The sequence below is a fragment of the Brachionichthys hirsutus genome, chromosome 14 (assembly GCF_040956055.1).
Source record: "Brachionichthys hirsutus isolate HB-005 chromosome 14, CSIRO-AGI_Bhir_v1, whole genome shotgun sequence".
Lineage (NCBI taxonomy): Eukaryota > Metazoa > Chordata > Actinopteri > Lophiiformes > Brachionichthyidae > Brachionichthys > Brachionichthys hirsutus.
The window spans coordinates 6,913,374-6,940,819 of record NC_090910.1 but is presented as its reverse complement, the minus strand read 5'-3'; the positions used below and the strand labels follow the sequence as shown (position 1 = coordinate 6,940,819).

The following is a 27,446-nucleotide window of genomic DNA, read 5'->3' as shown; positions in this document are numbered from 1 at the left end:
TTTAGCACAAAAGAGGGATAATAGGTACGGTCTAAGAAGAAGACAGAAGAATAGAGGACGGAAATGAAAACAGGCTAAAACTAGAAAAGCATCGTCACCTGGATGTTTCAACACTGAAGCAGATACAAGTCCTGAAATACCTCCTGATGTCGAGTTACCTCCGCGACATTTTGTGTTGTAGCGTATGTGTGCTCTAAATGTCTGAACACTATTATATTCTTGTAAAATGATGTAACAAGAATTGAGAGAGAAACAACAACAACAACATAATTATCAGAGATGGGTGGGTTTTTGCATCTGGTCTGCAACATGTTGGATATATTTCCACCGAGTTAAGTACTCAATATTCAAATATTCTTGCTTCTGCCTCTGAATTGTTGAGTATAAAACTAAAACTTAAGGATGCATTTTTTATTTGAATACCTTTTAAGTTGTATTGACTTAATTTTATGATAAATACCACACCATATTAATTAATGTCTGGCTAATTGAACATTTATAGATCATGAAATATTTTAAAAAAAATCCAATATTTTGTTTTCCACACCAGCAAAATTAATTTGTATTGATGGAATACCTCAATAATGTATCAGAACATCGTGCTATGGCTTAACTCAGTCCACATGGGTTAATTCCACCTGATGTGTCTATTCCCATCAATTGAATCAAGTCCAACAAACTAATCATGCCACATCGTTCCATCGGTGAACCGGTAGTTGTGTGATGTCCTTCGCTGGTAGCTGAACTTAAACCAACTCCTTCTGAGCTAAAAGGAGCCAATAGAAGTTAAACCACTGCTGGTGTGTGTCACAGCTTACACAACAAGTGTGAGCTACTGTGATGACACAGATAACCCTGCATTGTAGCAGCTGTGTTAGAGCAGCTGGAGCCACACTGACTTTAGGGCAGACTGGGACCACAAATATCCTCACTGAATCGTGAGCAGGCAGATAATTTTTGAAAACTAGCTTTGTAACTATATGTGCAGGGGTGCACATAAAAAACATATATGGTAAGTGTGAAATTAAAATGTTTAAGTGCCCACTGAGACCCAATGAAGAGAAAAATAAAATATATATCTAGTACAGTATGCAAGTACAATCCAAATAAATTTTAAACCTGAGCTGTGTGGCCATCTGTGTGTGTGTGTGATAATGGCAAAGAGGTTTTGAACTTGTATAGGCCACCGGGGAAATATAAAATGTGTCTTAATTAAACTGCTGGACTCGGTGGAAAGTGTTATGGTTGCGAAGGCAGGAAATGAAATGAGTCGGAAAAGAAATGAATGGCAGAAGAAGTTACTGAGCAACAAATGGCAGGACAGACAACTGTTGAATTGAACACGGCTCAACAATACAATACAAAATAAAGGAAAGTGATGCTACTTTACAGAAGGCCTGACCTCTGAGAGGAAGTAATGGAAGCAGTTATTTTTTGATGAGGGACGAGCAGCCAGTGACAGCTTTGACACAGACAGAAGTGACAGTGGCAAATCATGGCGTCAAACAAGAGAACATCTCTTTTCTTTTTATATTTTGGTGAGGGGTGAGTGGGAGCACACACATAACAGGATTCCTCTCTGTGCATGTGGGCTTAGCAAGTTTCCTCTATCCTCTTTACTGCAGCAGAGTGAGGTGATGTGAGACCATTTCAGATCCGCATACCAAACAGCATTAAAGTACAACATCATAGTTAATTAAGAAGTTATGCTGTTGGAAAAAAGGAGCAGTTAGAAAACAGCTGCTTAGCCCGCTGCTGGTGCTTCATCTTTCTGTCAGAGCAAAGGGAGCGAATGAAGACGGAGTAATTTAATCAGGAGCGGGCCGCCATTATCGATGGATGACTGCAGCAGTTAGGGACATCAAACAAGTTTGCCAGATGACACAAAGTGAAAGGCAATACGAGGAAAGGGAAGGAGAAGATCTGGTTAAATATACAGTGAGTCAGATTGTGGTCGTGATGCAGAACTGTGACATCTTGGATTTGAACATAGAGGCGCAAGTAGCGCAACAACAACAACAAAAAAGTATTCCGCAAAAAGTGTGAGAGATGAAAAAGAGATTATAAGGTTAGGGAAAGAAACAAAAGAGGACACACTGAGGAAATGGAGTGTGGGATTGGGAATGTTACTGTAGAATAGAGAGAATAAAGAGAAAATGAGAAGGGGAGGGAGAAGGGGGTGTGATGGTTGCTTGAGACGAGAGAGAGGGAGAGAGAGAGGGGGAGAATATAGAGCTCAGTAACCATGTGTTCGTGTCTAATGATGCAATCTCACGCTCAGCTATATATCTGTACGGAGCAGCAACTTAGGTGCACAAGTAATGCTGGCATGTCTGCAGGGATATTAATGCACACACATCCAGTTCGCTGATTCCTCTCTAACCTCCAACACGATGGAATTTATTGATCTCCTACAAGAGCAAGTTTTTCTATGAAAGACCACGTCAACACAAATCATTATCACGAGTGTGCAGTTTACACGGGGGCAGGTAAACAGGGGGGCACACATGGATGTATGGTTTTTGCTCTCAGTGATGACACAAGATTGGACACACTTGAATGTCAGTAATTGCACCATCTTGAATCATGATCATACCATAACAGCCACAACTTCACTAAGCTCATTGATTTCTTTGTGTTCTTTTAAAGGTTCTGTGCTGAATTTATTTCTTTGTCATTGTAAAGCAATTTGCCTTGTGTATGATTTGTGCTGCACAAATACACCTGCTTTTGTCCTTTCTACACATTGTCCATTCATCTCTTGTCTCCTCTATCCACTTCTCCACATGCTTCCATCACCCTATCCGTGCCTTTTCTATTCTAACCTGTATCCACAGGTGATCTGTCTCAGGCTGACAGCAGTAATAAGCCCCTGAGAGGTACAGCTTATGTGGGTGCTGTGGGACTATTGGAAACCAATTTTAAAAATAAAGTTAAAACGGAGTTCTTGAAATATTTTCTGGAGCATTGGCCTGTTTTTGGGTCTGCAAATATCCAGGACATAAGCAAAGACACAATGTTGGATATTACAGAGAAATATTGAGAAATATTAGGTTGGGCACTGCTGAGTTGGGGAGTCTTGGAGGTGGAAAGATTTACCGAACATCTAAGATGGTATTTAGATATTCAGAAAAAGACTATTGAGTTACATCATGACTATTCTAATTAAGCCTTCAACAGGGATCTGGAGCTTTGTGCAAACTAGGGACTAAAAGATAATAACCTTTACAGTAGCATTCATTTTGAGAAATAGATTATTAAATGTCTCTCAAGGCCAATCAGACTGAATTTATGCTAATTAACTTATTGAGTGCCAGTCATTTTCAGCTCAGCTTTATGCTGAGTGCCCCAGTTTTCGCTCATTTTGCCCGGTTTTCCAAGCCCCTCACATAATATTCTTTATTATGACTATGCAAACACCGAACCTACCAAATGAAAGATTAAAGTCTCTTCTTTCATCAGGAAAATGGTAGGAAAGTGTGTTGCTACCATTTTTCCTTCCGGGGTTATTGAAGAGAATGTTGGCAGTGAATGTTTGGGTTATAAAAAAACGTATTTAGACGTGAATGGCATTGAATGAGTTAACATACTGAATTAGCGATCTCTTGAAACAACTGATCATAAAGGCCAGGTTGTATAGGCAACGAGTTCAAAGACTGTCCAAGACTTAAAGGGAGAAGGAGGAGGAGAAGGTTGGGGTGGTTGAATGACTCAGTTAACTGCAGCTTGTGGGACCAAAATAAGGTGATAGTATATTACACTGTAGGTACAAATAACAAAATGTATGTTACTAATCTACTTTTTTTTAACCAAATCCAACCTAGCAGTTTTGTTACGTCACCCTAACAAAATAGTTTTATTGATTAAACTTCACCCGTCTGCAACTAGTTCACCATATGCTCCTTGTGAGGGTGTAAATGCGGTCCTATCCTATGGTCACATATTTTATTCTGGAAATAATTGCAAATATTCAGCTGTCTGCCTCTCATTATATCACCTCTCTTTCGTTCTCAAACTCTGCAACCCCAGATTTATCTGTAATTCCCAGGCTCTTCTTTCCTTCTGTATGACACTCTTGAGATGTGCCGCTTCTCACATATGAACCCACAGGCGAGACAGTGAGGGGGTGAGGGGGTGGGAGAACGTACATTGGGAGGGAGCAGAAAATGAATCACGACCATGAGCGAAAAAAAAGAAGAGAGAGGAGGATGAGGGTCAGAGGCAGATTGAAAAGAAGGACAGCAAATGGGAAAAGAAAAAAAGAAAGATAGAAGAAAGCAGGATAGAGGGAGGAGAACAGACAGAGGGACAATCGAGGATAATGGTCAGATATTAACAGATGCAGAGAGATGGTTAAAGAGCAAATGAGTGGAGTTGGGGGGGGGGGGGGGGGGGGGGGGGGCAGAGACAAATAAAAAGTAAGAGTCTTTATCAATCTGTTCTGTCTTGAAAATGTCCCTGCTTTGATATGCGTGCTCCATACAGCCGAGCAACAGCTTGCGAGTGATTTTTATTTCCAAAACAAAGAGAAAATACATTCAACAGTGTGATGATGAGGATGCTGGTTACAAATGTGTTTCTGTTTCAGCATTTCATGAGCTCCCGCTTCACATTAACAGATCAATAAAATATGGACAAGAGAATTCTTTACACAGAATGCACACAGGTAGTATTAGTGGTAAACTTAGTCCTGCCAAATGCACATGTTCCACATTAACACACACGTATATGGATGGAGAAAGTGGCGTGCGTGTGTGCGTGTGTTGCCAGCAGTCACATGAACTGGCACAGTGGGCACCAGGGGCCTAGCAACTGCCTTGTATATAACAGACAGATGCCTGCTGGAAAATCGTTACTGCATCATTTCACCTCTTCCTCACACACACACACCTACACACACACACACACACACACACGTCACAACAGAAGCTTAATATGAGTGGTGTGTCCCATTGATTTTGTGCCTCCCCTGTTCCATAGCACTGGGAGATTGGAGAAGATAGGCTTTTCAGTGCACACTCATGCAATTGATGGCATTTGGCAGCTAGATGTAGATGCTTGGAGGGACTCCTCCTCATGGCATGACTGTGTGGGGACAGGATTGTGATCCTGTGCCCTTCGTGAAAGCGTGCATGTAAGTTGACAGTGAGCAGTTCCACGGTACTAATTCTGTCTGTTTACATAAATAAATGTGCAAATGTTGAGCACAATGCTCTTTTTGTAAACAGAAATATTTGGAAATGCTCAAAGTGTCGACAATCAACGTGTGTTCTTGTGAATATGTGTACGTGACTGATATGATTCAATGGATGTTGGCAAATATTTCTAAACATGGACAACATTAGTTCTTTAAAATTCATCTATATTGCATTATGAATACTTCATATTGGCATATTTTGCACACACAAAAGTACATAACAATGAACAGTAACTTGAGCAAATAGAGGCTTCCCTTCCTGCAGACGTTTCCCCTCTCCCATTTTACATTCCACCCTTGTCAGATTCTGTATGCTAACGAGGTGATGACCTCATCACCAGAGCAGTGTAAATCCCTAGGGGATGACGAGGCACAGAGTCTGAGATTAATATTCTGTTTCACTTATTTCCCCTGAATCTTGTGTCAGGGGAAATATTCATTTGGGTCATATATTCATTTTGGGACATTTTACATTAAGTCAGCATTTGATAGCTTGTCGATTTGTTGTTTACCACAGTGATGTATGAGACTGTTTGCTTATTATTAGATCAATGCTTATTATTAGATCAATGAGAATTTGATATGTATTAAAACAAGTTTGTCAATCTGTAAAACATTTTGGGCTCTAATTAGGCACACAAACCAACAGATCGGTCAAGTGAATAGAGTTGAGTATATTTTTTCATTTTTTTAAGCATATCATGCAGCTGAATAGTGCAAGAGCATTTCGATTTTTGATGTATTTAAGGGTTTTCGTCAGTGTATTAATAGATTTTGGAGGTTTGCCACCTCAGATGCTAAATCAGCCTGAGTAATGATTTTTATAATCCTTGGAACTGAGCAAATTCTCCTCCAAAAATGATTTTAACACTTTTCAGCCGAAACTGATCTGAAATGCCACATACACATTGATCTGCTTTAATATGCAACGTCCTTAAACAAAATCTTCATAAAGACGTAATGAGACACCAGATAAATGGCTCAGTTAGAATTAAGTAAATGTATTCAATAAAATAGATCACAAGTTTTACATATTCACCTTTATCCCCAACCTGCATCACTGAGAAGATAGGTCCATAACCCCTTTTGACAAGGTGGTCTTTATTTCTTCTCATTTGACATTTTTTCGTAGGTGTCATTTTTAAAGGAGGGGTATTTCTGTTATCTCTGAACAATTATATTGATGTGATTAAAGACACCATATTACCTTAGCTGTATTTGCCAGCTCTGGGTTCTGTTGTCTCAGCGGCAGTGTGACTATATTAGATAGAAAAGTATGTAATATTAATTGTATAAACACAGAATGGTGTAATTGTCTGGCCCTATCGCTCTCTGCGATGGACCAATGTGGAAATGAGCTCCAGTCTGAGTTGCTGAGATAATGACTGGAGTTGAGGGAAGGAAAGAAAGAGAGAGGGTAGACAGCGATATTTTAATGCATTAATTAATGCATTAAAATAATCTTGTTTTTTTCATGTTTGTGCTTGTGTGTGCGTTTACCTCCTCTCCTATTGAGTTTTGCATAACCAGGTGCATATCCATTGGAGAAGATGGATGAGCTGGTAAAGGCTGTGTGGGCCAAAGGTGAGGTCAAAGCCTCGTCACACTTCTCTGCAGAGAGACAAAAGATGAAGATCCAGAGAGAGAGAGAGGGAGAGAGAGAGACAACATAAAAGAAAGGAAGGGCAACAGGGACACAAAGAGACAATCAGTACATTTCACATTAATCAGCGACATTTCATAAATTAGCTGAAGAGGTTCTCAGACTTTATGAATTACAACACTTTTAATTAAATGTTAAATTATTTTCTTCCAGAATATGATCTCCTTGGCCTCAACTGAATAAAATAGAATACATATTTTTCATATGATTTTACATTAGAATGGTGAGAGTCTCTTGAGACTTGCTTGTGAGAGTTGAAACATGGTTATAACTAGAGGACGAGGGATGTTAGCAGTTAACAAAACCCACCCACATGACCATGAATATAATCACTCCTCCAGAAGATCAGGTGTGAATACAGTCAATATCTGTCAGCCATGTCCCAATGTGTGTTTCTGAGTGAGGTAGAAGTACGTGCTTGTGTGTGTGTGCATCTGTGTGTGTCCACACTCGGTGAAAGTCAAAGCCATGAAACCTTCATGTGTTGTAGGCTTGTTATACTTTATTTCACAGGTGGTCTCCTAAATGACATCCCCATAGCCTGATAATGCATGAGAGAGCATTTCTGCACGGAAAGGGGAATTAACTTCCTCCTGGCCTGAGGTCCATATTATTCATCTATGGCAGATACGGATGCAGACAGGAGCAGAGGAATACATTACCGGGTAATGCTGAAATAAATGGAAATAATATGGGGTGGGTCAGTGTAATTTTGTCAAATATAATATTCCACCTTCCACCTCTTACACTGTGCAATAGAGTATATTCCTATATTTAGTCGTGTATGGGGTCAAAATGATTTCCTCATAATGGTGGAAATCTGCTTCTTGTATGAAAAGGTGGCATCTACTCTATATTATAAACTGCTTGCACGCCATGCAAGGCTCTGCAATCCACTAAATGAAATGAAATGTTCGAGACGCACTCAAAGACGTTTGAATCAAAACATTTGTATAGACATTTCGTCTCTATACGTTCCTCAATGAATGTTATTGATCACTTACACCCACATAGGGCCAAAAATACAGAGTCACAAGGATAAAGGGAAGGATGTAATAAATGTAATTAGAGATTTGTAGAGAAAAACTGTGGTGCTTTTCTTCAGTGCCTCGAGTTATTTCCTCAGAGCCCTCTTTGGTCTCTGATGGCAGAACTGCTACGTGAAAGGACATAAATTATCAGATGCTAAAAAAAGAAGTTATGCCCGTAATCGATTGGCTAATTCTTTCTGGGAAATAATAGTTTGAATGATTTATATCCCAGGTTGGGTGATAGGTGAAAACATGCTTGGGTAACATTATGTAACTATTACTAAAAAAACAAGTAACAGTAATAACTACTGAGCGAGCATAACCATATTACTTTTTTTTTTTAAAGATTGGATTGGTTTGCAATATATTAATGATAAAATCACTGTGTCACTGTAGCAACACAACAACGTGAAGTCAGGGAAATACTATTGCAGTCCTGTTTGCTTGGTATCACATGACGATCACAATAATAGAACACATTCATGAATGCCGAATACACGGTCGTCACTGAAGTGTGAGATCACTGTGGCTGATATTTGCCAAGATCTCAGAGAGAAAGCAAGGCTCTGTATGTTTAGGTACTTCAGGGCAAGCAAATGAGTACGAAATCCAAGTGTAAATGTCAGCCTGTTCCCCAGAGAGCAAAGACAGATAGTTTCATGCTTGATGGTATGATAAGCAAGGAGAACGAGGTGGAGGGCAGGGAGGAGGCCGGTATGAAGAGAGAGAGCGAGAGAGAGAGAGAGAAAAGATGAAAAAAGGAAAAGAGAAAGAACACAGGAGGTGAGAACAAATGAGAGTGGCTGCATACCAATACCTTCTTAGTGACATTTTGAGCCAGGTAAATAACTCAAAATTGGGAGGGGGGAAAAAGCGACCGGGATGTGTGTCAGCCAGCTATTACCATTTGGGAGCAGAGCCATGGATAGACTTGCATTTGGCCAGATTTTTATCAAAGGGCTTTATATCCCAGTCACATCTTTTGTGCTAAAAGGTGTCAGAAACAAACAAAGAATATTACATTAAGGGTAGATTTAATCACATCTGAAAGATTGGTTGGCATAAAATCACAAGCATTTCAGACACAATGCAAAACTGTGGCATCAAGATGCGTCTCAATACTGGTCATGCCTGCCACATTAGCTCTTTAGAAAAATATTCCTGGATGGAATTCTTAGCAATTCTGCAACGGTTTTGCATTTTGCATGTTTTTCTTTTGTTTTCTTTCTTTTCTTTGTGTATCTTTTTTTGACAATGGGGTCAGTAAGTCAGTAACACTCTGTTCTTTGCCAGACTACAGAGCAGACTACAAAGTACTGTCTTTAATGCCTGTGAAACCACTGTGCTGAGTTTTTGTATGAGGCTGTCGAGGCTGTCTCAACAAAACAATAACCCGGGGACCCGAGGCTTTGTCTAGACTCAAGTCAGGACCCTGTCAAGAAGTACAAACAGCTGGTGATGCAATTAGCTTAAGTCAGAGTTAGAGTCTCTACCTGAACATGCTTTTCGTGTCTAACATGACTGGAATATGGTCACAAAATCCCCTCAGTCTAACGGTCCATCTGCAGCAGATTTGGGGTTTGGGCTTTAACAAAATTGTATTTGCTGCCACATAAGTCTGCAGTGACTTCATTTCTTCTGTGGTATTTATAAACTCAACATAACCTGTCTGTTATTTTTTACAGATGATTGCCACTAGCCTATTCTGCAGAAGATGCAGGGATCTGGATCGATCCATCCGATTCTCCAGGCAGTAGCCAGAATGCATTTAGTATTTAGTATTGAATACCACTGGAAATATGAAGGCATACCAAACGAGAAAAGCACTCAGAGAGCGCAGCTCTCAGCTGAGCAGATCTCTCCCCTCCTAATTGGATTTTACACCATCCACATGGTGATCTGGATCACTATCAAAAGGTTAGAAATTGTTATTGGTATCTTTATACACCATCCATGAAAAGTAAAAGTGAATCAATGTTTATTTTTAACAGATTTTTGAATCTAGAAATGTGGTTTTCAATGTTAAAATGTAATATTTTTCCTAAAGTCAGCGGCGGAGGTAAACATATTCTAAACTTCACTTGAGAGAAATTACCGGATTATTTTTTAAAACATCTGCTTCTCCTGTTTGTCTATTTCTTTGCAAAGCATCCTTTTTTTTATGTCAAATTGGACATTTCTAGTTGAAGTTGTTCCTCTTTTCCATGGGGTCATTAAAAAAAAAAGAGTTTGAAAAATGGTAAAATGGCCATTCGTTAATTAGTGAGCAGTTATATATGCAGGTTGTCCTGTGCACCTGGAAACGCGCGACAGCAGGTCCCTAATGGGCTTCACAAAGAGATATAGGACAACAATCTAACAGATGTTCCGCCAGCATAGAAAAGACTTCAGTAATTGGCATTACAGATGGCTGCTCCTTCAGCATCATTTGCCAGTGTGTGCACTCAAATAAAAATTGGGAAGTAAACAGATGCTCTGCATGACATGTTGCAGAGATCATGGCGTACATTTTTATTCAAAGGGGAAATGTTTTTTTTATCATGCAGATGGCCTAGGTTGAGAGTATTCACTGTGATGCAGGTGGTGGTAGCTGTTAGATATACATAGCACACCATTTAACGCCGTGCTACGCCATAAAAGGTGGAGATAATACAGACTGGGAGATAGCAATTAGGAACATAATTATACTGCATGTAATCTGCATGTGTCAAATCCTTTCAATGCTTTGTGAGTCAACACATTTGTTTGAGAGAAATCCATAGGGTATCACTAACTTGAATGTCTTCAGTCGAACTATATCACAGTGCCTACAAAGAATGCAATGGCTGCATGCCATACCCATAAATATCTGATGAATAAGTTCCTATAGTCTGTGAACTCATCGCAGTGCCTGATATAAACAGTCCCAAAGCAATCTAAAGTTCACTCTCAAATCATAGCATATGACTTGCTTTTATAGTGATGGGATGTATTCTTTCAAGGAAAGAAAACATCAATAGACAGACAAATTGTTTTGTGTTTACTTTTCATCTTTGCTGATGTGTTGAAAGCTGCATTTGTTGCATCTGTTTCCATTGGCCAATCCCACAACATAAAACTACTGGCTAGCTTCACTTCGATCCAGATGGCTTGGACAACAGGACTTGATATGCACGTCTCTGAGCTTAAATGTTCAACTTAATACAGGACTCCGTATAAGCACAACTTCCCACGTATAATAAACAAAAACTAACCCATGTCCCTCTCATAGCTGCTGTGATGCTGTACAGTGTACCATTGATCCTGTTGCTCACTCATTCCTGCCAACGCCAGTGAACACATCATTCCCTGAGCTGTCCACCATCTCTATGCTGGCAAGAACACACTGCACACTCCTACATGCCCTACTGTTGGTCTCTCCATTATGAGACAGACACCAAAGCCACAGTGCACAAATATTGAACAATAAGTAGTTTATTTTTAGCAGACTATGTACTTGAAAAGGCAAAGACTCTCCTATTGACTCTAATTATATTGCACCTTGCTGGGAAAACAAAGTTGGCAATCAATTCTTTTCATTGAGGCATTTCACACATTTTATTCTGTTGATTGTCCTGATTCCAAAATGTCCACAGGGCTGATCAATTAGAACCAAGCTGAGCCAACATAAAAAAATCACCCACAGACCACATAGTACTCAAATTATGGTGCCGTCATGGGGATGAGGCTGGGTTGGCAATGAGCTTGTGTCAGAAAGCAAAAAGGGGACAAGGAAGACATAAATAAATAATCACCCCCACGGCTTGTATTATTGGCAGATCCATTTTAGGCTGAATGCAGAACCCTTGTTTTAATTTGACTGGGGCAACATTAAGCATCCTTGACATTTGGAAGACCAGAACTAGCTATTAAAGGTCTGACGAGGATGTGATGGTGACGTATTTACTGTGCATCAGTGTCAGGAATGTTTCGACAATAAACTAAACCATTGCAAAAGAAGAATCAAACTAAGAATAATACATAAATTATAATCTGACAACACACAATTAATAAACTATAATTTATCTGACACAAGTCCAATGCATAGAAAGCTCTTTATCTATTTGAAATAAACTGCTTAAATCATCCGGCTGAATTCCTCCCGTTCTACAGGAGTCCATGCAGCTAGTTTGCTGCACCATTGGTCAACACTTACTCGGTTTGTCCAGTTATGTAACCAATGAGCCTCTTCAGCCTGACCAACTCAATAACCCTTGTGGGCCCACTGCATACATTCATCTATTATTTAAACCGCTAATTAAAGGGCTTTTCAGGATGACTGATTCTCAGTGGCAGTCCGTGGAGCCTCCGTCTGTTGGACAGGAGAGCTGTGACGACAGGGTAACATCCCCCACCCCTCCCATCATTCAACACTTGCTGTGTTATTTGATGTTTATTCATATTAGTGAGATATTATTCTGATAGACAGTTGTGGCTTTATTAAATCCTTTTTACATAATACACAAAAAATATATGCGAAAGGGAAATTACTGGAAAGAAGTAGAGGAAGTAGAAATAGAGGTCATGATTAATAAATCAATACACACAAAGTGATGAATGAAAGAGATATGGATGAAAGAGATATGGAAAATTATTTTCATTATTGTCAGCCAGCTTCATTAATTTTCTCAAAGCATTATTGTCCAAGGCCTTCAGACCAGACCGTACTGAGTAAAAATATATAATAGATTCCCATATTGCTTTGCTGTTTTCTTTGACTGAAATAATTACTGAGAATAAATTCATTTAGTTCTGTTGTTTTACATGCACTCGAAACAATTAAAGTACTTGTTAAAAAAGCGGACGACAGACTTCACTAGACTTAACTCGGACAGCTTTGAAAACCCTCAAGGCTCTTCTGCATCTCCACCAGAGCATTCAGTGGTGGTTCGTAGGTTTGACTCTTGAAAATAGTTGTGATTCAGATTCTCTGTGCCTAGAATAAAAACTTCCAGCCTTAACCTTGCCCCTTTGGTCTCATTCTTTGTTCCTGGGTCCAAAAGCCAGATGGAATGTAAGAAAGATTGAGAAAGTGAATGCACCGAAGGGTTTCTGAGGAAAGCTCAAGATCTGCTGCGACCCACAGTGTTATTTCATATCAGCTCCTGACATTTCAACTATTTATTAAACTAGACACTGCAAAAGGAAGATCTGCATTATTATGTAAGAGGTGCTTACAGATGTTGACACCCTTTAAGTCTGCCTCTGACAAACAAAAGGAACCCCACTCAAATGATCTCCACGTATCAAAACATTAGTTGCACGGCGGATAAAAGCCAGAAACAAAGAGGAGGCTAGTGCAACAATACACAGGCCTTCATCACAACTTTGTCTATTTGTGTGTCTCGCTCTGTCACGCTGTGACCAAATGTTTGGCCTGCACTTTGTTGCCAGGTCAGAGCAGTTATGACCTCCTAACTGGGGCTGCGCTGCCCAGAGCTGCATGAACCATAACCCTCAGTCTCTCACTGATACACTCTGCCTAACACAAATTATGCATGGTTTTGTGCACAGGTGCATATTGAGGGAAGATTATTAACTGACAGCATGTTGATTGGCAGAGAGAGACTTTTTGGGGCCTCCCAACCTCGTGGGGTATCCTACAGAGCCCTGTAGGAAATTCCTTGTCGCCCTACTGCTGCTTAAAACGTTTTCCCCTTCCCTTTCAGCATACCTGCTTCTCATTCACCTGATTGTGGCCAATTGTGGGTAGTTCAGGGGCCTTCGAAAAATTTGCATGCGCTAAAAACACACACAGGAGTTAAAACCCAAAGCACGCATTTGTCCATAAAATGTTTTGTCACAATATCACCTAATTTTAATAACAAGCACCTCATCACACAGTCTATAAACTGGACTGCCATCCAGTCAGAGTCTTTGAGTTAAGTATATTTCGTTGCGATGTATAGTATTCCTATTATATTAAACTAAATTAATACACTGGCTGTTTAAAAATTAAAGAAAGGAATGCATGATGCCTGTAAAAAAAATAGTAAAAAAAAAAACCCACAACCAACTGCAGTCAGTAGTAATGAACCGTGGAGACAGACAAGAGACTCAGTGGACCAAATGATCCAGGAAAAGCAAAGATTTGGACAGGTGGACAGTGTAAATAGTGCGGATTTTGCCTATTATTCACCACAGTAGTGCACATTGTCAATGCCCAATACAAACTGCAATCTACAAAGAGCATTAGCATCTCATGGTAACGATCACATCATTGTTTGTTAAATAATGTATTCCTGTTCTTTCTATATTTGAAATAAGTATTGCGTTCAAATAACACGATGCACAATCAATGGTGTGATGACGTATGGGCCGAGGTGTATTCGTATGTTAAGACATAAAAATACAGGACAGTTTGCAAAAAATGTCAAAAATATATTGAAATTGTCAAGTGAAAAATGTCCCAGTTGACATGGCAGCAGTGTAAAAAATGTTTTTTTTACTCATTAACAGAGTAATAGCACAGTAAGGAGTCAAATATGGTTGAGCTAGTTTGGTAGAAAATTGAAGCCAAACTTGCCACAGAATAATGAACAGAGTTCATCGAGTTTGAATTTAAAGATCTTTAGCCTAAAAATACCAGTTAAATACAGAAATTCACCACAATATATATATGACTCAACCTTTTAGATTACAGAAGCATTAAGTTACCCATTATTGGCCCAATACTTCCTAATGATGCATAATGCTCATCGGATAATGGTCACATTGTGCTTCGAGGCTGCTGCACCTGTTTAGTGCATCACTAGCACACATGTAAGTTTACAATATGCCTACAAAGGAGAAACAAACAGAAACCCATCTTGCCCTGAAAGATCTCTTTGAAAAAATATTGATTTTTCATGCCGGTATTGGAGAACAGACAGGAGAGCATCCAAATGTATTCCTTCCTGATAAGATAGGCTGTCGCACAATGCTCATTACAAGAGTGGATTATTAATTATTTTCCACAGCTGCTCATGTGGGCTTTAATTTCAGAGACCATTAAAAGGCTGTCACGTTCATACGATATGGGATTTGAGTTACTGTTTAGCGGATGCGTTGGCACCATCTCACACTGAAACACACCAACAAATTGCTTGATTCAAGAGCGCCACAAGGAACAGAGGTATATCTTGACAACCAAACAAATATAGCCAGCATTTTGTCAGGACGACTTCAGTACATTAATATCCCCTGACAATAAAGCTACATACTTAATTAAATTATATTTCCCTTGTTCTGCCTGGAAAATTGATTCAGAAATTGTCTGGGTGTTGGAGGTTATATAGGAAGTCAGGAAATGGTCTAGTGGTTTAGATTTTTGGTAGAGTGTGCTGCAATAATGCCATCCATACATTACATTCTTTAGAACATTACAATCCTGCAGTGTCCATTAATCTAGAAGAGCTGCAGAGTTCAGTGGCTCTTTGGCCGACACTCCGTGCCAACTGCAATTAGGTTGAAAAGCAAAATTTATCAGTGCCAGAAATTGATATTTAATCCATACCTGCATAGATCACTAGACTTCTGAAGTCAGGGTGTTATATGTTTGTAATTTTTAAAGGATCGTTTTTAATTATATTAAAGTATTTGCTAACTCCTATGATGATGGTGATGATGATTATTCATCCATCATTGTCTTGTAGATGAGCCAATCATCTCATATCTAGGAAACTGGAGAACCAGGAGACAAAGAAAACATACAAATGACAGGATTTGAACCCGGTACCTTCTTCAGGCGACAGCGCTACCCACTATGACACCTATTATTATTTTTATTAGTAGTGGTAGTTTCTTTTTTCATACCTCGTTTTTATAAGCTAAATTTACCATGATTTTGAGAATGCCCCATGATGTGCTCCATTACTTTCAGATACAGTTCTGTTATGTGAGAACTTAAATAGTGTAAGGCATACTAATATGCTAAAATAAGTATTTCAATTGGAGAAACATCACTTCACTTGGAGCTATGTATTCATATCGTTTCTGCTTTCAATTGACATTTTGGAATGTGCAAAAAAACATACATGCACACGCACACACACACACACACACTCACAAACACACACACCATATCGCCCAGTGGGTCAATATAATCAGTGAATCACTGACCCTTGGTGTGTTCTGTAAGGGCCTTAGTCATTCCCTGTGTAGAAGTCAGGTAGAAATCATGAATTTCCCTTTGCTCTCCTGTGTCCTCATAAAAATGATCTGCTGCCTGACCAGCAACTGTAACCCATAATAACCCCCCTCAATTGGCCTCCACCCCTTTCTCTGCCTTACACTCAGCAATGCTGAAAACCAATATGTTGAAAGTGATGGTAAATGATATACACAGGAAGGGGTGACGAGAGAATGAATGCACAGCAGTTCCAGACCAAAAACAATCAAACATGGTGCACATGCACCCACAAAGGTGATCATTATCCAAATTATTCAAATCTTAATATGAAAAGATCGTTAAAGTCTATTCAGATTTCAAAAACAACAATCAATACTCCCTACCAACATCTGTAATCTGGAAATGACGTAAACAGCATTAAACCCTGAAAGAAAGCTGAACATTTTGATAGATTGAAATTCGTGATACTTTATCCATGAATGTTTAAGTGAGAGATTCATGGGCAATGTTTCACCGGAGAAAGCACACCTCGATCTGTGTCTGGTTGAAATGAAAAACCCACACAGCAACCTTGGTGTGTCTATCTCGAACAAACGAGCACAGCTACACAGTTGAACATATCACTTCTGTTTTGGCCTTTGGCTGAGTTTCCCGCAGCATTATTGTCAATTAGCTAGCGCTAATATAATCTGTCGCTGACGCTATTTGTCATTCTAATGGGCAGACGTGACATTCAGTACCAGCTGACAATTGCAACCTGAATGCGTCTTTCCTCAAAGAAATATAGCAGGCACTCTTGCTATCTATAAGCTTTTGCAATCCTTGAAATTTAAGTAAACTTAAAAACAAAAGCAAAGCAAACATAAAGAGAACCATCCTGTGACCTCAGACCAGACTGTCCTCAAAAATCAACACACTAAACCTCTAATAATTAATAACCATGACTTACTGACATGTTACCAAGGAGTGGCAGTTATTCTGCCAAAGCCCACAAGTGCAACGTTGGCTTCAGTTTAATTATTATCTTGGACTTGGCTGGCTGAGGAGAGGACAAGGATGGGCATGGAGTATTGTACAAGTTTAATATCTTATGTAATCCTACAATCAATAAATCCTGTTTTCGCCAGATGTGCTGCACTCGGGTCGAGTGTGTGTGAGAGAACAGAGGAAGGGGAGGTAAGGGGAGAGCGACTCAAAGAGAAACATGGGAGACAGCATAAAAATGGATACAAAATGAGACACGAAGACGTCCATCTTTGGACACACATGATTAAACATTGAGGATAATCTGAGTTGACATGAAATAAGATGCTGAGCCATTGTGCAGCAATACTGCACAAACACGGAAGCGTGTTTTAACTTTTCATGGTGCATGTACGCACGCTCTAATACAAAGTGCTGGATATGCATACACACACTGCACAAGCGCGCTATGGGAAGAAAAGCAGTAATTAGAAGTGAACTATATTTGCTAACGACCTTCAGCTCAAAGACCCACGGCAGGCTGACAAATTAGGGTTTTCTCTCCGAGTCATACAGGGTCTCCATCAGGTTAATGGGAATCAAGGGTCTGAGTGCGTGTGCATGTGTGAAAGACAATGCATTTACTTATGTGTGCATGTGTGTGTACATCTATGCTGCCGGGCTAATGGAAACCTAAGCTGTGCTAAGCCCCCGCAGTGGCTGAGGTTCTCCAACAGGGATTTAACATTGTTCTCGGTGTCAGTAATACCTGGCAGCGTTAGCGGGAATTAGCATCGCTCCTGGCCCGGCAATACAAGATGAGGCTTACGGTGGTTAGTTCCGTTTGTGCTGTGGCAAAAAAAAAGAAAAAAAACCTAACTGTGTTTGCTTATGATTTATTAACTGATGTTTCCACAGAGACGCCAACAATATCCGCTGCTCTCGGATTAGAGTTTCTTTCGCTACTAATTTGCTAAAATTGTTTCTAAGGACCTGCGGAAAAGCGACTGTGGAATAGTTCCGCAGGTTTACACTTTACAATTTCCCCTTCCCTCATATCACCTGCTGCATTCTACAGTCAGTATCTTAATATAATCCTTTCTCCATCTTTGCAGTTGTCCATTTTCTCTACCTTACTCCTCCCCGTTTTTCCTCACTCATTTTCACCTACACTGTTATCATGCCTGCATGTCTTTTTCCATCATTCACGTTAAGGTGATAATTGTCAGAGGAGTGGTTGGGATGACTGGTGATGAAAAAGGAAAAAGAAATGCTAAATTGCCATTCCTTTACTAAAGTATTAAAAATGCATCTGCCACGATAAAATCCAGACAGTTATCGTCTTCTTTATGGTTGCAGTGAGGATTCATTGAGGCATGGTCGCATCAAGGCACAGAATGGCATCATAGAAATGTTTGCCAGTCCGAAGAACAAAAAGACATATGGTGAGAGCTGGCATCATGGAGCGCTGGCTGGTTGTGAGGCTATGAATAGGCAGGAGAAAAAAAAACAACTAAAAAAACATGTAGACGATCACACCTGCAGATAGACGTCAAAGAACCAAGACAATACAAAAGACTGTGCAGAGAACAAATATTACCTTTTGGTAATCAAAATTGACAAATACTACCATGAGGAGGAACAAATGTACGGTAAAAGCCACCATGAAACAGATACTTGAATCAGAGGCTTTGAAAAAAGGAGCTACATTTTTTTTTAAAAGAACCAACTTTCAGTTGGTGACACTATTTTTTTTATGATTAAAGACAGTAACACGTTGCATTTTTGTTTCTAATGTAAACAAAATAAAAACCAAAACATCAAAATAATTGTTATGGTGTAATGTAATTATTGCCTTCTGTGTCATTCTCTAGCCAAGACAGTGAAATGTATAATTAGCAGCAGGGAGTATCATCAAGTCAAGAATGTAATTCAAGATTGCTTGATTTTATGTGTGATGTTATGTGTCATATCTGCTTTTTTTTTTATCAGATAATTCCAATTTCAGTGGTCAAGTGGAACATATAATAGTACTTCTCATAAACAAAATGTATTAATACGTAGTTGCTCTCGGGAATCCTGTAAAACTGACGCGTTTGTTGATCAGGAGTATGAAAAGATGCACACACTCACAACATGCATACGCACACATGCATGCAGGTGTGTACACATGCACAGCCTCTCTTAGAAACCATTTCAGTTCTGAAGGTCTGTAATGCTTTGAGACAAACAAAAGGGCTCGATTCCATGGCTGTGTGTCTCTTTTTATTGCAATTGGCTTGTAAAGCAAACAGCCGGTGGTGCGGATTCAGCTAATTGTGAGCTATGGTTTCCCCACCAAACAGACTAGACTGACCTCTTTGGCTGTCACAGCTGTGGCTGTAGGATAGGCAGAGCGGACAGACCAAGCATCTGCAGGGCTCTCCCTTCACACATGCAGAACTTGGAAGAATTACGAATGCAGCCAGGAATAAAGTTACTTCCATTCCACCTTGGCGTTGCTGCGGTTTGTTTTGAGGATGAATTGAAGAAGATTGCCAGGAAGTACGGCACCTGCGGGGTCTGCAAAACAGCATGACAGTCCGATCGTTGAAGCTGCTGGCAGGTGCAAGCCCGGGCCCAGACCTGGATCCAGGTAAAGCCTGCTGGGAAATACGGTGAGGATGCGTTCTGGCTCAGAGAGCTTGGTGATTGACCCCAGCCGGTTGAGCCCCACAGCTGCTTGAACAACTCAAAACACATCCAAAGTTATGGATTTCATGCTTGTCTCCAACTGTTTACTCAATACCGAACTATCTAGACCTAACCATCAGAACCTGTAAAGGCATCCAATGAAGGAAAAGTAAGGCCAGAAACACAGTGGGATCCGTGATAATGTGGCTTAGAGATACATACACAGACTTAAGTAATGGCAACACGTCTCAAAATTAATGCCACAAATGCTTTGCTAAATCATTTAGCAGTGTGAAGAGAATGTGGATGCATGAATAGATAAATGAAACTGAAACAGTTCCTTCTAATTTATCACAGAGCCATCATTGTCTTCATTCAATAAGCCCTGAATCGCTCAGTGTGTGTGTGTGTGTGTGTGCGCGGCTGCATGTGGGTGATTGATGGAGCTGCAGTGGTACTGCAGAGAGCGACGGGGGAGGAGGGGAGATATCAGATCACATCACAGTAGCCGTAAATGCTGAGTAGTGGGCATTGAGAAACGGAGACCGAGGTTAATGCAGACAGATTCAGAGGACAGGCGAGGGGAAAGGAAAGGGTTGTCAAAGGGAACAGGCATCAACAGGCGTCCATTAAAACATTTCTGAGTGTCTCCCCTCCTACTTCTCGACATGCACATCAATTTGACAGTGAGTATCAAGCAAGCCGGGCATTCTAGTAAAAGGAACCTTAGGAATGTGTCAACTGTTGAAATCATGAGGAACAAATATAACAAATCTAATTCAAAATACTTTTTGTATTGCGGCATAAGGAAAAACATCCTATAATAAATTCTAACAAGTTTTCATTTGATAAACGGCCCTTCATCTGACTAGGAAGACAGAAACAAAGAACCATTTCCTTTGCAATGCCCTCAACTTTGTCTGCTCATGGTGTATCCCCATGACAGTGTGTGTGTAAAAATATGTGGATCACATCCTTCTCATAAACATCCGACTTGGGAATATAGCCCGTGGGGAGAGTTTTAGGACTGTAATTCTCCAGAGTGGGAATTAGGGAGGTCGTTCTGAACGTGCACTGGTTTCACATTGACATTGGATAGGCGGTAGATTCTTCATAATATGCATGTGGTGCACAATATGTGGCGACATGCATCGGAATCAGCTACAATCTCATGAGCTGATGCAGATTTTTAAAAAGAAGCGTAGCGTGTTGATTAAACTTGGCGGCTTATTGAACAAGTATCCCAAGAAAATTCAACCTACAAGGCATCGTGGAATAAAAAAAGGACCGCAGAGCCTGAATCAATTTATCAGACTACCAGCTGTGAAGAGTAGGTGTGCAATGAAAGCCGGAAAGAGCATGTGAGACTAGTAATATCCAATCATAATCATTCAGGTTTATAGCGCAGATATTACAGCCCACCTCTCATCACAGGGACTCTGCTGATTATACCCATGCCAACGCTGTTTGCTGCCTCAGCTCCCACTACCAATGTCCTCCTTATGTCGTGGGTTCATGTTGTTTATTTAACCAAGATTTATCTAAATCTCTGTTTATTATCGTGTTATTATGATTAGCTCTCTTGGCACAGCGTTCCTTGCCGCTCGGATTCATTGTGCAGGTGGTGGTGCACAGTGTCTTTGTTGGTTGTGTTTAAAGAATAATCCGAATAATAACAACGACGACTCAGTTCAGCAGGCTTCCTCTTCTGGGGACAGCACACGTCTGCGTTAAATGTCTTTGCAATCTATGCAATGATTGTTTTGCTAATGTCTTGACTGACGCAGCGGGCGGATCTGGTGTCACACGTTGTTAGTGTGGCTTAACATTTTCGGACGCATTTGGATTGTCTGACCGGTGCTGAATGACTGTGGGAACGCACTAAAAACCTGACATCATTGTTTTCCTCAGGCGATCCTTCATCACATTAATTACGTGGTAAACTGAGTGAAGAGGAAACATCATTTTTATCTCCGGTTTTCCGATAGAGAGAAAAACACTGACAATCTAAGATCATTAGGAATCCTTTCACTTCTAATCATCTAAAGACGATAACATGCATCAAGACGATGCTGCCTGAATAGTTTGTCTCCTAAGGGAGTTAGCTAAATAAAACATCCAATTACCACAGACAGAGGTGAACAGTTATGAGAAAGGTAGGTGAAAACAAAAAGAAAGTGGAAGCCAAAAAAAGATATCATCTTCTTTGAATCTTACATTGGGATGATATGAGAAAGGTACGTCTGGAAAGTCAAATGCAGCATTTAACTTTACCTCAGCTTCCCCTGAAGGTGCAGCTTGTGTGCAACCAAATGTTGACAAAGTGCAGCCAGAAAGTAAGAGAGATCTGCAATGCTGATGTTTGACTGCTGCCATCATAACCCCACCACTGAACTGAAAGAAAACAGATGAATGGATGGATCCGAAGACCCGGGTATGTTTCCTTGGCTGACTGATGACTAAAATTCCAGCATCTGTTAAGAAAAATCCAGGCTCAGTGAAGTTTATAAGAGCGACTCATTGCTGAGAATGAATAAGAATTGATTTTATTTCTAGAATAAATGTGCTTTCAAAAGAGCGAATCAAAATGATGCCTGCTGCAGTGTGAGGCTTTACTTGTGTCCTGCACTTTGTGCCAACAAGCTCAGCGAGTCAGGGATAATTTACTGACGCAGAGCTAAACCCACTACCTTCAGCATCTAAGAAAAGGCGTGAGAATACTAAAGCTGAGCTGACCCTTAGATGCATGAGTGACTAGACACAACACTCTGCACAAGTGGGTTAAAAATGTGTTAGAATCAATGTGTAATAATAATATAACAACTAGCCCTGGGATGAACTGGCGGCTTGTCCAGGGTGTACCCTGCCTCTTGCCCGTAGGCTGCTGGGATAGGCTCCAGCAATACCCACGACGCGGTTACGGATAAAGCGGTTGAGAAAATGAAGGAATTATACAAAAGGTTGTGGCAACATTTTTGAAGCTTTTTCTGTTTTTTACGTGACGCTGATGACCTGAGGGCTACTTGAAGGTACTTTGGCTTCTGGGCTGCAGTCTATTTTTACCGCACATTGCAGCAATCTCATCGCATTCATGTGTATAATAATTTGAAACGGAAAAAAAAATAATCCAGATTTCCACCACGAAAATATCCGCAGTCTACCAGTTATCACAGTGTCACTCCAAATCACTGCTAACCTGTTGTTGCAAGACTATTGCAGTGTCAAATGGGATATCCATTGCTCATTTTGATTCCAGTGCATTAGGCAGATGGGTCGGTCTATTTCGAGCGCGTGAGGCTGGTTGTACCCTATAGAGAACCCAATTCTCCCACGCTTGCTGTTTAACTGACGCTGGAGCAGATTGTTTATGACAGTTTTTCGGCTACAAACACCAGGCTGTGTGCTGCAAGACAGCTTCTTCTCCTGCAGCACACATTGCCACCATGTACATGGATGCACATGGCAAGACATAAACAGGCTAACAAAAAAAAAAAAGCACAAGATTCACAGATCAAACACATTTTCACCCACACAAATTCAGACGCACATATATTACTAAAGTGATACAAATACCTTATCACTCTTACACATTCTTACTTATAGCCATCAGAGACATCCTTCCATTTATATCAAGAATCACTGCCTGTTCTGCCTAAGAGGGGAATGGATTGGACAATTTTAACATTCTGTTCTTTTTCCTGCCGACAGAAACAGGTTTAGTGACAAGGACAGGACAGTTTTGACACAACTTGTCTATTTTGCGGTTCTTTTCCATCATAGAAAGGCACAGACCTGGTTGAAGATTTTCAACAAGGAGCAGCTGAAGAGATGCAGATCCCGTGGTGCATGCATTTGATAGGTATGACATTCTATTGGTGCTGAAAACAGATGTCCCACAAAACCATTAAAGGATCATTTAACATTCAAATAAAATGAACGTGTGCAGCGCTATGGGTTTCAGTATTTTCAGTTTTTAGAAATTCAGCACAATTTAAGATAGAAACCAGATGAAGTCTGGTTTGAAATTATTATTATTATTAAAGTAGTCAACTTGTATTTTTCCTCATTTGAAGACATCCAGGTGCATATTCAGTACCTCATTTGCCTTTTCCACCATTTTTGAAAACAAAGAAAACGCTCATCACCGGGATAAGATGAGCAGCCATGATTTAAGGATATTTTTTATTTGTCTGATCCATAATTCAGAAGGTATTACTAATGTATTACATCACTAAATCTCCACCATAGCATCAGTAGACCTTTCATCATTTCAAACGTGTCACAGGATATTTCTAAGCATTATATTCTAATTATTTAGTAACATTCCCAAAACAAAATAAAGATTTTTATAATATGTACATAAGAATGTCTGATTAAAAATGCATTTTATGGCACACTTCTGAAGCATTCCCTCTTTCCCTCACTACGCTGCTAGAGTTCATCATCTATTTTCTTCCTACCTGCACTACGTAACAAGATAACCAAAATGTGACGGCTCACATGTTGCTTTCAGATTGTAGGTAAAAGAAGAAAAACAGTAGAAAGTAAAGAAAGACAGGTTCACCCCGCGGATAGCTTCAGCAACAGAGCTCCTGGTCTACCCCTGTCACTCTGTCTCTTTTATATCCCTCCATTTTCTTGCCTCTCCCCCTTTCCCTCAACATCTTCTCTCTGCTTTTCTCTTGTTGTGTCAGCGGGACAGGAGAAGATGCGAGGCTGTTTGTCGGCGGTGAGGATGAAACAGTTGACTCTGCGCTTGTGGGCGCAGCAAGAGTGCCAGCAAAAAGCAAGACCATTTCCTTTGCAAGAGTGTGACTTAGTGTGTGTGTGTGTGTGTGTGTGCTTGTAAATTCCATTGCAAAAAAACCAGAGCAAAGAGCTATCCTTACAATGTTCCCCTTTGACATCTCACATTGCAGCTTTGTGGCTGATAGTGGTTCTTATCAGCTAAACGACTCAGTATTTTTTGTTTTTCGAGGAGCGTGTCTATTTATGTTGGATTCTTTCTCTCAATAAGCACGAGAAAATGGGCAAATATGTGCGATATGTATCCAACTTCAAACCTCTAGTGACAGAGCTGCTACAGATGAACCCAACCTATAAACTTACAACAAAACGGTGCACACGTGAGCAATTTCCCTGCCGAGATAGAATAATTCTGTGTTGCAATGACTTGTGCTGGGAAGACTCTCTTTAGTGAGTAGTTATGTGGGGAGAAAAAACACATCCAAGGTCTCACTAAATCCAGCTCAGCACTAAAGATTTACTTTATGAAATATATATTTGATGCTTGAAACAGTCTATGCTCTTAATGAGGTACACGTGGGAGCTTTCCTGTCTTCCTTGTGAGAAAGTTTAGGCATAATATTCCTGCTATGGACCCTTTGTGATGAAGATAACAGTGATTAACGGCCTATTTTAATGATGCAGTACATTTTTTTCTTTGTTTTATTTTAGTTTTACACCAGCGTAATTATGCTTTCATTGTTACTTATTCACCCCCACCCAATATTTACTCATACATCTTGCTCATACGGTGTAGGCCTACTCATATTAGAAATGCCTGAATAATTTCAAAAGTGAAAGATTTTATGATTATTTTATAGTTGGTTGGACATCATAAATCATGGATACAGATATTAAAATCCTAAAAAAGCAATAAAACTAATTGCTATCTCAACATATTTATTTTGTTTGGGCTACACTTTGAGTTTTTGTTTTCTCCCTCATCTTAAGTTTAGTGGTGGTATTACTCACCATGGAACAATCCTCACTGTTACGCAAAAGTCTTGTTTCACTAACAAAAAATATTTGTTATTCAATTCATGTCGAGTTGGAGTCAGTCAGCTCTGCAAGAAAGCTGTCATTGGTGCCATTTTTATTAAGACAGTCGGCCGACAACCCCACATGGTGATTCTAGCCAAGTGCGTCACACTTGGCTCAGTCATGGGATATTAGCTCACAATGCAAATCTTAATCATGTTTTAACAACAATGAAACAAAACAAAAAAAAACATTGGCTTTGACACAAGGACTGGATTAGATGGGGATTGCTTTGTTTTTCGACTACAGTAAGTGTGATATTGAATGAATGTAGGTATTGACCTTGCTTCCAAATATTTCCCAGCGCTGCAGGTACAGCTTGAATTTAAAATAGACACTCTGTTCTAAAGGGATTAATTTATTGTACAGTGTGGTCCGTGGCCAAATCTGGTTTAGGTCTAGTATTGATCACAGAGGCTAATCTAGTGGTAATTTTGAGATGGACTGAAAGCACAGAAATGTCACTGACAGGGGCTCGTGGCTGCCATTACAGCTTCGGCCTCATTTTGTGAAGAATACATTTTATTATTGATGCCTGACTGGCTGATGCCATTTTCCTTTTTAGCAATGCAATTCTGTCACAGGGGGTAACACTTTGAGGTCAGTGCGAAGGCATTTGAGAGAAATTGAGTCAGTTTATTATCAATACATCTGCATGTCCAGGCTTTCTATAGACAATACAGATCCATTATTCAGAACAGAGTATAACTATATAAAATACGACGAACAGAGACAGTAATCAAAAGGATTGAAACATCTTGTGAAGTTTCAATAACCTTTATGCAGCTTGATGAACCAAAGCAAAAAAAGATCAGACAAGCTCTAAAAAGGGGAAGGGAGATGTAATGTGGATGAATACACTGCCACAACCAGCGACAATGAAAAGGCAAGATCACCCTTGAATCAGAAATTAACTGCATGGAAGATCAATGGGTTTATAGCTAAAGAAGAGGAGCAGAGCAGGATGAACCCGGTGCTTCTCTGCAAGGAATGGCTTCAGTATTTTTCTTAGGCAAACTGCTGCATGCCATCATCGCCACTGGTGAGATGAGAATCTCATAATAGGAATTTCTAAGCTTAAAGTTACATTTTGAATGGTTCGTTTCTCAATTGCATGCACTCTGTAATTTTCTACATGTACAAGGCATGTGTCAAAATGATTTCTAAAGATGCAGCTGGTATTTTGATATTCAGCACCAAAATCATAGCTTCAAATGTCAGTGTTCAATAACAGTAATTACACAGTAATTGTTTAACAATAGTAGTCAGTAAATAATACCTGTATAGTTACAATTAGATTAAAACAAAAACCCTGGAAAACACCTTATTGGTTGTTATCTAAATAGAAATGCTTTTCTTCAATTACAATTGTAACAAATATTATTATTTTTGTAATCTTTTGGCTCAGATGTTCCCTGAAAAACTTTGTAGTTTATAATAATTCTCTTGGAGAAATGTGTCCTGAACTGGCGTGGCAGCTTTCTTTAGATTACCAGCTGGATAATGTGTCCTCATGATGGCCTCTCTATCCCTAGTCTCAAGAAATAGTATCCATATTTGTTCATTGAAACCAAAGCCTTAGGCGAGGATCTGCAACACATGCACACACACACACACGCACACATACACACATGCACACACAAAGCGTTTTACTTAGATTTATGATAAAGGCTGACTCCACATCTTCTGCTTCCCTCTCCATCTGCTTATCTTTATTGACAGCAAATAACTGCTTTCTGTCCTCGTCTTTTTTAATCTCTCAACTGGTGACTCATGTTATAATTTGGGATATTGAAGCACTGATTGTCAGCAGAAGCTGGATAAAGACAGTTATTGTACAAACACAGTGTGGATGGCTGACAGTACATTCAGTTGTGTTTATTTATAAGAATATCCTCAATTCTTCCCTCCGAGCACCATAACTGATTCAGCACAATCCTCTTCAGTAAAGCCAAACCCTCGGGCATG

General features: G+C 39.9%; 1 protein-coding gene across 1 annotated transcript in view; it reads right to left on the bottom strand.

Annotated features, from left to right (window-relative positions):
• The window catches only part of cntnap2a (contactin associated protein 2a), a 185,463-nt gene that overhangs the window by 90,602 nt on the left and 67,415 nt on the right, over positions 1-27,446 (bottom strand). The window contains exon 2 of the mRNA XM_068748225.1: positions 6,698-6,808. Within this exon, the coding sequence (XP_068604326.1) occupies positions 6,698-6,808 (111 nt within the window). The remainder of the gene's footprint in view (positions 1-6,697; positions 6,809-27,446) is intronic.